Source organism: Crocodylus siamensis, chromosome 7 (genome assembly GCF_052110815.1).
Source record: "Crocodylus siamensis isolate JL-2025a chromosome 7, ASM5211081v1, whole genome shotgun sequence".
In the NCBI taxonomy this organism is placed as follows: domain Eukaryota; kingdom Metazoa; phylum Chordata; order Crocodylia; family Crocodylidae; genus Crocodylus; species Crocodylus siamensis.
In genome coordinates, this window is record NC_143401.1 from 78,470,587 (window position 1) to 78,485,641 (window position 15,055).

Genomic DNA, 15,055 nt, shown 5'->3' on the forward strand with positions numbered 1-15,055 from the left:
TAAAAGCACAGCATGATGTTTACAATATGTCACAAAGGGGAAAATATTTTCAGGTTGCTGTAACAAATACATAGAAATAAAACAGTAATGGATTTTATTCCCAGATTCTTCATTCCTGAAATCATATTATTTGGCATGAAAGAGGTAATTAGTGTCACTGTTTAAGAGTGACACATGGGTTTTTTCTGAAGTTAATTTGTTATTGTAGATTAATTTTGAATTCAAAATGAAAACCTTGTCAACTGTTTTGCAAGCTGTCTGCATTTTGGACACAATTCTTCTTTTGGGTCTGAGTTATGCAGGAAAGATGGATCATAAGAGCAATAAAATATGATCATAAATGAAAACATCATTTAAAAATCTGATTACAGGACCTACTAAATTGAGAGCATTTGCTGAAATGCATTTTAACAGTTGGTTTATTAGCTTTTCCTAGAGGCACAGCACTACAGAGTGGTGTGAATGCCTAGAAACAGGATAAAGAAAGTAAACGCTTTTATTAGCACTGAGAAAACAATACAAATTCTTAGCAAAGGCTCAGTGTGGTCCAAGAGAAACGATATGCAATTAAGTTCTATAACAATATATTATTTTCCATTATCAGTGCAATAAATCTAAATTGTCTTCAAAGTATGGGAGTTACAGTGCAATAATTTTTGCTCTACATGTTGTCAATGTGTTATGGAAGTGTCTTGCTTCATAGGAAGCAAACATTAAACAGAGCTAAGTATCCAAATGGTGTAATTGTGCTTAATCATGACTCTTGCTTAATGTGAAAGATGCTTCTTGTGTCTCAGGGTGGTGACTAGCACCTATGATTGGGTCTGATCTGTTCTGCTTAATGAGGCCTATTAATAATACGGTGGCATTCTTATTTCAGAAATTGCCTTTCCTGTCTAATGAGGTGCAGAACCCAATCAAAACTTAACCATGCACCATTAATGAACTTTTAAATCTCTCTCAGGTGATTACAAATTCTGTGGCTCAGATGACAAAATAAAGGAATACAAGAAAAGAGAAAAACAAGGGGGAACGATATCTGCAGCTCACTCCCCAGTTGCTGCTCATGAGAAGCAAGAAGCACTCACCCAGCCAGAAATCTGCTCGGAGCCTGAGAACATTCCATCAAGCCCACTGACTCTCAGGGTAAAATATCAAATGTTTTCTTTGCTAACTGTTAATTCTGGGACTGATTTTTCATGGTTGATGGTTGCTTCCTGGGAACTTGCTGAGGGCGGAAGTTCACATTTCCTTTTCTGTTCCCCTTTTCAGTAGTGTGTTTGTCGCTTGCATCTGTTGTTGGATGATTCACTAGATCATCTTGCCTGCAAAAGCATGCAAGGAATTGGATTCTATCTGGAATAAGTACTGTTTCCACAGTTTCAGAAGCCCAATGGTATCATGCAAAGCAGGAGCTCAGGGTTCACAATGATATTCTTTTAAACTGAACACTTTGGTCCTCAAACCTTTGCCACCTTGGAGATTATTCAAACAAATCCCCAAACAATACAAGTCCAAACACAACTCTCAACCACAGTTAATTACTAGTACATGCTGTCTCCATTGTAACTTCTGAGTCCTACTCAGCAACATGTATGGCTACCCAACATGTATGGTAACTCCTACTCAAGCTCCTGTCAGACCTTAGAAATACAGGGAATTTACTGTTATTTCATTTGGAGCAGTGGCATAGGCGACTGCTGCCTCCTGGGTCTGGCAGGGCACCAAATCACTGACAGGGGTCCCAATCACTGACCAGGAGGGAGTCCCCCCACGGCTGATTGCTGACTGGGGGGGTGTCCCCCTGTGGCCAATCACTGAGCCAGTGGCAAAACCAGTGAAATGGGAAGTGCACTTCTGCCAGCACTTCTGGTTTTGCAGCTGGTGCTTCCAGGGGGTGCACAGATGATCTCAGGGGGTGTACATTCACCCGTGTGCACCCCCTACGCATCATCAATGTGCAGTGGCATAGACCTACATCCTTACCAGGTCTCAGACTCATTGGTTGAGTAGCACTGAATGGACGTATGTACATGAGACATTTACTGTGGAATTCACTAATTAACTTCACAATAAAGTCTTAGCATCTTCACATGTGGCCCTATTAGGCTGCAGTAAACTAATAAATGCTGCTCTAGGATAGTACTTAGAAACACAAGTGCTATCCTGCAGTGTCACTATTTAGATGCTAGGTAGGCACTGATGAGGTTGGCTGAGGCATGAAAATGCATGAAAAATTGGTGGGGGCGGCCTGCTGGCTAGCCCTACACTGAAACGTGCATACCCCAGACCGCCTCTCCATAGCACGTTGAGTCAGGTCGGAGCAACCCTGGGCTGGCAGGCTAACTGCCAGGGCACCCTGCTAACCAGGGCTGCTATAACCTGGTTCAATGTGCTGCAATCCTGGGTACACATGTAAATGCAATGCCCAAGAGCAATCAACTCCAGAGCAAATTGCACCAAGGTGTATTCAGGTGTTTCAATTTCACATATAGAAGTGCCCAATTAGGATCAGACACCAGAGAAGTCACTGATTCATGCACATTTTCTTTTTGTTTCTCCTTTTTGAGATTTAAATTTAAAAAAAAAAGTTTATGAACTGCTCATGATGATAGAAGCATGTAATAACATGACACATTTTTGAAATAGGGCAAGCCAAAGAAAGAGAACAAAAGTCAAAATCTTCTATCAGGATACTTCTCTTTAAAAAAAAAATGTAACTCAAGACCACTATTATAAATCTGCTTGAAATTGTGCAGAATATTCTCTTCCTCCTAGAGTAGATCTGACAAATTTTCAAGCCAAACCAATTTTCCAAGCAAAATATGGATGGAAGCAGGTTGCTTACCCTAGCTGCTGAAAAGCATCTCTTATTAGAACACCTTAGATACATGACTGTCTTTTTTATAGTGCTCCTTTTTTTAAAAATGGTTTCTCTGTTTTGTTAGGAGGCTCTAGTAGTCCATAAACCAAAGTTTATTTCTCGTTCACAAGAACGGTTGAAAAAACTCGAACACATGGTACAAATGAGGAGAGCCCAGCACAGTGAGAGCCCTGGAAAGAAACAAGGAGCTCTTCTTGCTTGCAGACTTTCCTCTAATTCCATTTCCAGTAAAAAGAAGCAGTATACCATTCCTCACCCCTTGAGTGGTAAGTGGAATTGTCCAGATTTATAACCCTCTTAGAAAGCTTGTTTCATTTGCAGTATTTCCATGTTAGCTTTTGGTGAAAAATCAGCAGATCCACTGTTGTTACTTTGCCAGTTGAGATGTCACCACCTACACTAAAGTTTAAATAGAAACTCTGCTGTGAAGCAGAAAGAATGGGAGAGAGGAGAGAGACTCAGGGGTAAGACTGTTTCCTCATTCTCTATTTAAAGAAAATACTGTCTTGGGGATTTTCATTCTTTGGCACAAAGGGCAGTGTTGGCAACAAGTCTGGGCTGTAGATCCCACCCTTTTGCTACTTCCTGGACACACTGAAAGTTTAGTAACTGGTGGCAGAGGTAGCTATAGAGAAAGGTATAGAGAAAGCCAAATGGAAGAAAGGATACAGTTTATAACTATGGAAGGAAAGGCAAGGCTATTGCATGTACACTTGTCCCAGAAGCCTCAGACACAGCCTTACTTAGCAGCCTTATCAAAACCTTTCAGTTGAACAAGTTCTTCCTGTACTAATACCATTCACAAAAAGAAAGTATAGTTAATTTGGAGGTTTATTTACTTGATTCGTGTTCCTCTTAATATTTTGACTTAGATCAGTTAAGTCTGCAAACTTTCTGAAACCACATTTACAAAGCTTTCAGTAGTTTTGTGTGTTTAGCACAGTAAATTCACAGTAAATAAATGCACTACAGTAAGACATTTTGGCTACTTGCAGATGTTAAAAAAAAGGGGGGGGCTTTAGCGGAAGAAGCAGCACATTACTTCGACCTAGCTCTGCAACTTCTGTATAGATTGGGTGCTTCAGCAGCAGGGCTTTTTGGCGCTATTAGCTAAAGCTGATTCAATCAGCTATTAGATAAAAGTACTATGAAAGCCCCACTAAAGCACCCAACCTATATAGATGTCAGGCAAACTGGATCCAGCTAAGGTGCTGCCTCTTTTGGATATGTGCAGGGCTTGGTGTGGGAGCACACCAAGTTTAAGGTGCCATTTTGTTTTTTTAATATCCGCAAACAGACCCAGTCTTCAGCTATTCTGCTGACAAAGCATTAAAATGCAAAAATGCAGATGTTTTCCCTATGCCTAAACTAGCAACTATCCCAAGTGCTCAAGTGATTTTTCTGATTGGAGTATTCATGCTACTGTTTTGAAAGGACTCTTTAAAGTTAGTAAAGTTGAATCAATGCCAGTACTATTAGAAAACTGCAGTTTTAGAATGGTCTTCTGAGCAAAGTGATAGGGGACAAGAACCTGAATCACTTCAAGATGAAATTCAACCAGTTAGAATCATAGAAAATTAGGGTTAGAAGGGACCTCAAGAGGTCATCTAGTCCAACTTCAACGCAGCACCATCCCCAACTAGATCAACCCAGTCAAGGTTTTGTCTAGCTGGGTCTTAAAAATCTCCAGGATGGAGAGTCCACAACCTCTCTGGTAACCTGTTCCAGTGTGTTACTACCCTCCTAGTGAGAAAATTATTCCTGCTATCTAACCTAAATTTCCCTTGCTGCAACTTGAGACCATTGCTCCTTGTTCTGTCATCTGCCACCACTGAGAACAGTTTAGCTCTATGTTTTTTGTAACCTGCCTTGAGGTAGTTGAAGGCTGCTGTTAAATCCCCTCTCAGTCTTCTCTTCTCCAGACTAAATAAGCCCAGTTCCTTCAGTCTTTCCTCACAAGTCATGTGCCCTCAAACCATTTTCTCTGTCCTCCACTGGACTCTCTCCAATTTGTCCGCATCTTTTCTCTAATGAGGCCCAGAACTGAACACAGTACTCCAGATGTGACCTCACCAGTGCTGAATAGAGGGAAGAATCACTTCCCTTGACCTGCTGCCAACGCTCCTACCAATGCAGCCCGGTATGTAGTTTAATGGAAGATATGACAGAACAGGGATTCTTGAATCAGTAATCAGTACAGCTAATGTGGATTCTAGAATTTTCCCCCCTGTTGGGGTTGAGAGGTCTCTCTCTCCCTTTCTGGACAAGATGGTACAAAGCTTTCAAGGGTTTTGCTGACTGTCTGCAGAAGTTATGAAAAAAAGGTTTCCTCTTATGAATATTTATAGGCTCCTATAGGTTTTTTCAGCATTGGACATTGGCCGCAGCTAAATATGGCAGTTTGGACTGGAGCCCACTGGAGGTCCTGCTGGTATTTAAAAACCTCTCAAGTACCTCAGTGGGTGGTCTTGCTCTTCTGCTCAGGATCAAACTGATTGCCAGATCTCGAGTTAAGAAGGACTACAGATTATTCACTGGTAATTCCCCAAGTCAGATTAGCAAGGTGTTTGAGTTTTGCTTTCCTTTATAACATGAGATATGGTCTTCCTGTAAGCATATATTAACAGATTTCTCTGCCATTGCAGTGGTAGGGCACTGTTAGTGTCCTTGTCTGTCCTGGTTTTTTAACGTGTAGCATATTGCACAATGTCTTTCATTTTATTATGTGCTTTTATAGTAGTGTGTGGTTAGTTGGTCTGGATAATTTTTAGGACTTAGATAAATGGTTGCCTGCAAATGCAGAGAACTAAACTGGATGTCTTGAGAGGCCCCTTTTAGTTGTATGTAAATCTTTATATATTTGTTAAGCACCAGGGAATGAAAAGCAGGTAAAAGAATAACAGGCACGGGATCTTCATTTACTTGACAAGGAAACTCAGCTGGAGCAGTGCCAGAAAGGTGCTCACTCCTTCAATTCCAGAGACTGGCAGCAGCCTAAGAGAGGGTAGGAAGTGAAGGGTAGGGGAAGAATATCCCTTGCAGGTTAAGCATAAATTAAGGGTGCAGACAGAAGTGCAGCTCCTCACTGTAACTGAGAATGCTTTGCAGGAAGCATTCTCCACCCTCCCACCCCTCCAGAAGTTCACTTTTGGTTCCAGGGGGGAGGGGAATATAGCTGCTGGCTGGGAGCCTGCAGTCAGTTTCCCCTAGACATGGCCCCTCCTCTCTTGGAGGCTGCAAAGTTTTCATAATGGGAGGGGGGAAAGGGAGCACAGGGAGCTCATTCTAGGAGTTCCCCAGCCCAGAGTTTGAGGCTGGGGTGGATAAATTGGAGGCCGCCCCATCAGGGGTGGCGGGCTCCAATACACCAACCCCACCCTCCACCTAGGACTGAAAAAACCCCAGACCAAACTTCTTCCACTCCCTTCCCCACCCCCCTTCTGAAAACAGCAACAGACTGGCAGGCAGCACAGACACAAGTTACAGAAGACACTCTGTTTTGAAACATCTTCATCTGGCCCCTCATGCAATGGGGTTTCAGATTTTCACCTGACTGGCCATTTTTGAAGCAGTCTGCATGCACTTATGTTTGGCCTCAGCTATAGGCTGCTTTCTGCGGCTAGATCAGGTGAAAATGATCACTTCTGTCTGCACCCTAATAGATTTCCATGGGTCAACCCTTACCTTTTTGGCCACTGGAGTTCTTAACCTACTCCAAGTACACTTGTGTCAGTGGCCTAAAGAAAAAATGGTGTTTTATTGTTTTAAAAATTACATCATCTCTCCCCTTAATCCTAGAATCTAACATTATTCCTGTTAATGTATTTTACCTTGTTGCTTTAGAGAATACTAATTCTTGTTGCTAAACATATGTAATTGGTTCAGTAGCAAAATATATTTTACTCTAAATTGGCTGTAGAACTGGAATATAGATTATACTTTAGAGCTGAGTAAATGTAAAAAACACCTCAAACGAACAAAAAGGAGATGATTAAAAGTATCTTCCCCACTTAATTAACCAGGTTCATTTGCTTGAAGAGAAATTCTTGCCCTATTGAAGTTAATGTCAAAACTCCCATTAACTTCAGCATGAGCAGGAATTCACCATTCATAACTACGATGTTAAAAATCTACTGGTTGTCCAAGGCCAATGAAGTCAGGGAGACAGGATTTAAGACGGGATTTTTCTGTAGGGTAACTAGGGTGTAGATAGTATTGCAGAAGAACACTAAAAAAGACATAAAGTGAAAAAGACACCATTTTTCCTTGTTGTTAGGTCACTTTTTAGGCCCCCAAACCATTTTTTATAAATAACAATGAAAATATAAAGCTTTCTTTGAATACTTATTAAAGATTAATTGCTATGCTTTTTCAATGACTAATAAAAACATAATATTGCTCATTAATCATTCAAGTAAATGACTTTCTCGCTTTCTTAATGGTCAGTTACCAAAGATAAATATGTCTAAGAGAAGCTTTTGTTCCCATAACTTATCTGCCTCAACTTGTTCCTCAAAGAAAGTCATAAGTAACTTCTAAAGAGTCTAAAGAGTCTCATAAGGGTAGAAGCTGTCACATCTGTTACATTAATTCCACTTATGGATAAATAGTACATTTTAGCTCCCTGATTAAACATATATGTTTGGGTTGCAGTTTAGAGGGCTATGTACAAGTCTTTAAGCATACTTTAATTTCCACTGAGTTCTCACAGTTGGCGTTTTGAGCCTTCTACTGATGGCAGCCATTCTACAGATGCCTAGTGTCATTAATGATATTAGCATTTCAGGAGTTTTGTTTGCAATATGGATAAGTGCTATCTTGCTTTAATATTGTATTCTCTGAAAAATGCCTTTTAGCATTTAAAATTTTGAAAAGTAGGTACATAGGACTGGAAAGGATGGGTTTGTGCACAAGAATATTCATGTTAGCTCCTCTCAAGCAGCATGTTCATAAGACACCTGATAATAAATAAATAAACAAGTATCTTATACCAAGCCCCCACAGAAAGACAGCAGGAGAGACAAAGGCCCATAGGAGTGACAGGGGATTATTTGGTAAAACAACTAAGGACTTTTTAATGGTATTTTAAAACCATATATTAAAGGAATAAAAATGCATCTCTAGGCTGTTAGAGGATTTGGATAGACAATTTCCTTAATTTTAATTTGGAAACAGGTATCTTTAAGAATCTCAGCTATTGTCTCCAACACTAGATTCCTATGAAATTAGTATGTTACGCCCAAATGGTGTCACTTTTCATCAGAACATCTATCAGCAAGTCAGATGAGAAAAGTGGACAATTTGACCAACTCATGATTCTTATACTCCCTTTATTTCATGACCAGCTTCTTAGCTGCTTGTGTTGCCCAAGGCAACCTAAAAAGTCAACTTCTTGAGAGGGGGTATATACCATCTTAATTCATATGTAAGACACTGCACACATCTCTAATATTCCAGAAAGAGTAATACATTCATTTAAGGGTATATAATTTTGAACTCAAGTTCCTGACAGAAAAAAATATTTTAGTTTTTCAGGTTTGTTTTTTTTTAAATAAAGTTGGGTGGTTCTTTTTCTTCTGTATTAGCAACTATGATTCCAGTGGGATACCAAAGGCAGCAGCACCATACCCTCCCTTCCATTTGTCTTGCTTATCTTAGAAGACTAAAATCTTCTTATCCCTGTGTGTGTCACAGAAAGGAGAATGAATGACCTGTTCCAAAAGTCCCAAATCCTGGTAGACCTGACAAGGTTCATTTACCTGAAGTTCATAGGCCACTTACCAAGTACTGTGCCATTATTAATCACTAAGAACTAGTGGGATAAAGAAAATAACATGGCAAGGGTTAAACAGCTAATGCTCAACTCCTAAACTAATATCTTCTGGGAGGATTTTCAGGACAGCTGAGGGAAAGTGCAAGGACTCTGCCAAATCTAGCTTGTCTGCAGGTTTCTTGGTCTCTGGGGAGCAGCATGCTCTTTCAAAACAATGGACATAAAAACAACATTTGAAAAACAGAGAACCCCAGAGAGAAGAATGATGAGATGGAAACCTACTTAAAGAATATACTGTGTCTTTTTATGGGGCTTCTAGGCTTCAAAGCATTGTGTTTTGATTGTCTGTTTACCCTGAGAGTGATGATTTTTCACTTCCCCTCTCTCCCCCTTCCGTCTTCATGGTCATAGAGCATGGGTGGGCAATTATTTCAGCTGGAGGGCCACTTAATGAGTTTTGGTGAGTTGTTGAGGACTACACACATGAAATCTTTCAGAAGATATTATTTTAACAAGTTATAGATTAAAAAAAACCAAACAAACCGTTTACTAAAAATCAAACATCTTCTGTAGCATATTTTAATTCTATGTCAAAAAATAATTTTTGTCCTGAATTTATGTTTTTCTTGAGTAGCATGTACAGAGCCACTTGCATACAAACTCCAAATGAAGTCTTACACACTTGTATATTGTGTGGAGGAGCAGTGTGGGGGATGTAGGGAGGTGGATGTGTGCATGTGTGTAGGGGACTGCCCGTGTGCTAGGTGCTGAGAGTGAGATGGAGTAGGGTGGGGGGGGGAGGGGACGTATGCAGCCCAGCTTCCCTAAGCAGTGTGGTACAGTTGCAGTCCATACCCCATCCGGCCTGTGGCTGCCCGCACATGTGACTGAGCCCTGCCTGCTCCCGCCCAAGGCAGCCCATACTGCTCTCCTGCTTATGCCTGCCCCCGGCCCCAGCCAGTGTGCACAGCTTCCCAGCAGGGCTGCTCCCAGTGCAGCTGCAGCCACCCGGGTGCTGCTCAGCTCACCCCACCTCCAGCAACCCCTCCTCTTCCTTCTTCTGCCCCTGTTGCGCCACTCCAGGGAAGTGGGGAAGTAGCGGCCAGGCAGCTTGTGCCCCAGTGTGTGGGCCTCCATCTCCCAGTTGCCTTCCACCCACTACTCCCACTGGTAGCTACTCATCACACTGAACAGGCAAAATGGGTAGAAGGCAGCCAGGAGCTGGCGCTGGAGCCCCTACCTACCCAATGGGGCAAGAGCGGTGCAACAAGGGCAGAAGGAGGAGGAGGAGCCAGTGGAGATGGGGAGAGCCAAGCAGTACCTGCATCCACACCAGGAGCAGCCCCGCTCAGAAGCTCTGCATGCTGGCCAGGAACTGTCTAGTGGGCACAGGCAGAAGCACAGCACGGATGGGACTTGGCCCCATGCAGAGTGCCCCAGGGCAGTTGTGGGCCGGATCCGATCAGTTGGTAGGCCGGATCCAGCCCATGAGCCATATTTCTCCTATCCCTGACACAGAGTCCCATTGTCAGTTTATCCCCATGTATTTTCCAGCAACAGCTTTCAAAAGGGTCATTTGGCTAGCAGGCAAAATTTCTACAGGCCAAAAGACAACCTCATTTTTGGTTCTGAAGCCCCATCCATGGCTGGGTGATGTAGCATCTGAATCGACTCCTGAGCTGCTTAAAAGCATGATTTTATTATATTTACTGCAAATACTGGCAGCAACTACTTCATCAATCTTCCCCACCACCCCAGTTCACATTTAGGTTTTTGTCATTTGACAGATGTTTTTATCAGAAAGGTTTAAAAACCTGTAACAGAGATGCTGTTGTTCTGTTTTACTGAAGAAATGTTTGCTGTTGCACCTAATCTCTCCTACACGAGCATGATTTACACCTATTTCACCATGAAGAACACTTACCTTTTTATCTCATTGTTACTGTAAAAAAGAAACAAAGGCCTTTGGAAATCCCTTTTTGTCTCTCTCTAACATCACTTTAACAAAACAAAGGATATTTATTGAGAATATAGAATTATTAGATCACACATAATTTTCAAACCATTTTGCCAGTATTGTTATAACTTTACGGTTTCTCATGTGAGAGAAAGATAATTGGCATCCAACATCATTTCCATATAAATACCAACATCTGTGCAGCTTCCGTTTACCTTCTCAGCTTCACAAACAAGTTGTTTACCATTTGTAATTGTAATTCATGAACGGGATTTCACAAAAGGCTGAAAGTAATTTTAGAAAAAATGAGAATGTTTATCCAGCAGAAGATTTTATCATCACAAGAGCACTTTGGAAGCAAACAACCTACAACTCTCTTACTAGCCTTTGTACTGTGTAATGTATACTGCTGAATTTCTAGAGTGCTAATTAGTCCAAGATAGACTACTTTGGTGTTGACTATGTCGAACAAATTAGAGATCCTACTGTGACGAACTGAATAGAAACAATGTTCAAATAACTGGATTTAAATCTAGAAAACCATGATGTAATTACTTCAATGACAGGACTACCAGCTGTTTATAGATCTTTAAATCCTCATAATGAACAGCCTTGTGATCTTAGTGTACACAAGCACTTTTAGAGGATTTTTTTTAAATTCACAAGAACATATTTTTTTTAATACCCTCCATTTTTCTTTCCTTTTGGGGAATTTTGTTTTGGTAAAAAATGACAGTATAGGGAATCGTATAGTTGCCATCCACCCTCAAAAGAGATACCTGCTAGTTTCCCTTGATTTATATCTATATGCAGCAGTTAGATCCTGTATCTTCAAGAGTACTGTGGAAGCAGGTTGTAGAACACCTGAACTGTGTTCAAAGTGACTGAAAAAAGAGGTTGGGGGATTTTATTATTATTAGTTTAAGAAATACTGTGTGAACTTGATTATATTTTAGATTATGGGGGAAGTGGTGGATGGCAATGAGCAGATTTGCACTAAAAAACCCCCATAAACAACCAATCACACAGCAAAGTACATCCTCACTGTCCTCAGGTGTCATTGGCAGCTAATTAAAAGTTTGCAGCCACCTGCGTATCTTCATTTGTATATTAGCCTAGTTGTATCCAGTCTCAGATTTTTTCTTAGTCTATATTCATAGCTAGCAATAGTGTCACTCATACTGTTGGCATTTGGCCATAAGTCTGAGGCTGACCATGACGAAAACAAGATTAGCTTACGCTTGTATAAATGTAATTAAGAACAGGAATGACCTATCCTTATTACTGATAATGTGTATTATGGTAGGGCTAAAACCAACCAAGTCCCCATTGTACTAGGTAGTACACACTCACAGTCCATGCCACAAAGGGCTTAAATCTAAATGGACAAGGCAGGCACAGGGCTGGGGCAAACATACAAGCAAAGCAGCCACTACAGTGGCACCAAATGGTATGTTATTCCTCATATTTGAGGTATGTACATGTAAGTTTGTAGGAATCACCTAAACAGAAAGAAAAAAAAGCAGCAAAAGGATTTGAGAATGGGCTAGGGGAGAAATGGCTAAGGGACAGGTATGGAGTGAAATGAAGTGACAAGACTGAGTAAGGGGAAAGGAGGGTTGGAATAAACAGCCAATCAGCACAGGGCAGAGAACATCCAGTCAACTTGTAGAAAGTTCCACAAATGTCTAAAAGCCCAAACTCAGAAAGATGATGGTGAAGCTGTTCCAGGGTAGCCCGCTGTAGCATCAGTCTCCAGCTTGAGGATGGCCCCCAGGAATGACCCTGCAGCGGCCTCACCAGCATATTTCCAAGCTTGGAGCATGTGTGGGAGCAGGTAGGCGGGCATTGCCTGAGCAGGATATGCTGCCAGTGCAGTGTAGACATGGGCTTAGACTCCCTTCATTACATTAGGATTTGTTTTGACTAGGATAGAAGATATTAAAATGATCTAAGAGTAGTATGGAATAAGCAGTGTAGACTAGACTTCAACCAGCAGTGTAGCTGGCTGAGCTGAAATTTAAGCAGTAATCTATTAAATAACCACTGCTTTGTTTACAAGGGACTTGTCAAATGGATTAGTTATCTTGTTTTACTAACATACTCTTACAGTGCTCTCAGATCCTAGTCAAGCTAAACTTTTAGATCCCTTTGCTTTCATTCATTGACACAGTATCCAGTTTCTTACCTATCACCTCCATATTATTCTGGACTAAACAGCACAGGGACAAATTCTTCCCTTGGGATGGGTGTCCCTAGGTAGAATTCAGCTACCTATGTTTGTTTTGTATTGAGGATTAATTATATTTTTAAAGTGGGTTCCTGAGTTTAAAAATGTGGAAGCCCCAGTATGTGTATGTCCCTAAAAATATCTCTGCTTTTACTATCAATAGACAGTGTAGAGCAGTGCCAAGCATTACAAAGCAACCCCTGAATCAATAAATGTCTGTCAGACTCCTATGTTTAAATTTAAGTGACAGAGAAGTCTAAGAAGATAATCGTTTATACTGGGGCTAAGCTTTTCAGTGACTGGTAACATGCAGTGTAGAAACATATTCTAATTGTAAAAATATTTTATGGTTCCCATTCACATACACTCTTATCCTTTGTCATTGAAAAAGGCCATTTTCATCAGCAATGTGGTCTCAGATGGCTGATAAGCCTGACTTTTGCCTAGAATATAGAGTTACAGACTTAATAGATATTTCTCAATATTGTGGACTGGGAGAGATGATCCTTATGCTGAACCTTTTTTGTAGACACTTGTGCTCTGCATCCCTGATATGTTTTTCTCTCAAAGCCAGTTCCATCATCATAAACAAATGCACCAGGTCTTACATTCATGAAATATCTATTCCCACCATTGACAGTAAATACTACATTGATTCAGGGTTGTGTAAAAACAGTCAGTCCTTGTATCTTTTTAGTTGCTGATTGTCTGATTATCTATCTCAAGGCAAAGATCTTTGTGGGTGATATCTTTTATTGGACCAATTGTGTGGCTGGGATAAAGTTACACAAGCTTTCAAGTGCAAAGCATATTTATCAAGTTTACATTTTAAGTGGTGGATTTCAATTTCTTTCATGTTTTGTAGTGTTTGAGTAATAATATCTGCCATAGCACAGTTTTCCATAAAGGATTTTAGAGGGGAACTGGTTATCAAGCATCCTAATTACATATCCAAACTATCTTAGTTGTGATTTTATAATCAGAGGACCCATTTTTGGTATATTTACTGGCTGAAGGCCATTAGCACTTGGGATCCTGTCTTGGCATCTTGGTTTTATTAGTTTGCTCCTCCAGTTTAGATGAAAATAGTTTGACTTGATGTCTGTAGATTGTCTACAACTCTTCGGCATCAGGTGAGGAGGTCAGGACAACTGCCTTACACACATTCAATTTCTGCGAAGTTGTCATGGAATGCCCTCCAGAGGGTGCTTTCTTAGGACCGCTGTGGTCTTATCTGGTCTCTGACACGGTCTCATGAAGCCTGCCCAGGAGTGGCTTCTAGAGCAGGGGTGGCTAATCTGTGGCACAGATACTAGGGCTGTGCAAAACTTCGGTCCCTGATTTGATTCGCTGAATCTCCAAATCTGAATCAAATCAGGAGACCGTTTCATCTCTCCGAATTGAATCGGAACCTTCCAAATTGCTTTGGAGAGATTCAGAAAGATTTGGTGATTCGGCTATACACACAGCTTTAAATGTTTTTTCTGCATACTTCAAGGTACCAGGCAGCTCATGAATGCTGATATGGTGGGGCAGATAGAGCATCTCACAGGAGCGTGGGGGGTTCCCCAGTGTGCTCAGCATCAGACATGGAAGTGGACCAGAAGCACTTCCACTCCACTTCCAGGTCTGCCAGCCAGGAAGTGCACTGCCCCCCCCCCCATGTCCCCCAGCTCAGCTGGTACCTTCTGGGTCTGGGGGCCACCTGGCATTCTCCCATGACCAATCGCAGAGCTGGGAGGGCCCCCAGCATGCTCGGTGTTGGAACCGGAAGTGGACTGAAAGTACTTCCGGTCCACTTCCAGGTTTGCTGCTGAACATGCGTACCTCCCCCACCCACAGATGCTCTATCCACCCCACCATTACAGTGTTCATGAGCTGTACCTGCTACCTTGAGGTGTGTAGAAAAAACATTTAAAGCTGTGTCTATGGCCAAATTGCTGATTCTCTGAATCAGCATCAAATCTTCAGATTTGAATATGAGTTGGGGACAGTGATCCAAATCAACAAATTAAATCACCGTCCTTGAATCCAAATCAAATATGGCCCATTTCACACACCCCCAACAGATACAACAAGTGACATGAGCAGCCTCTGTGTATGACATGCAGTAGACTGGGGAGGGGACAGTAAACAGTTGCATATAGGGCAGGGAACAGAAAGTGGAGCAGGAAATCATGCAGACAGCAGAGCGGACTAAGCACAATGCAG

The 15,055-nt window shown here is 41.4% G+C and overlaps 1 protein-coding gene across 5 annotated transcripts in view; it reads left to right on the forward strand.

Moving 5' to 3' along the window:
- C7H10orf90 (chromosome 7 C10orf90 homolog) overlaps positions 1–15,055 on the forward strand; it is a 260,979-nt gene that overhangs the window by 224,899 nt on the left and 21,025 nt on the right. For all 5 annotated transcript variants that reach the window (XM_090057715.1, XM_090057716.1, XM_090057717.1 and 2 more), the window contains 2 exons: positions 965–1,146; positions 2,949–3,150. In XM_090057715.1, coding sequence (XP_089913841.1) covers positions 965–1,146; positions 2,949–3,150 — 384 coding nt within the window. The remainder of the gene's footprint in view (positions 1–964; positions 1,147–2,948; positions 3,151–15,055) is intronic.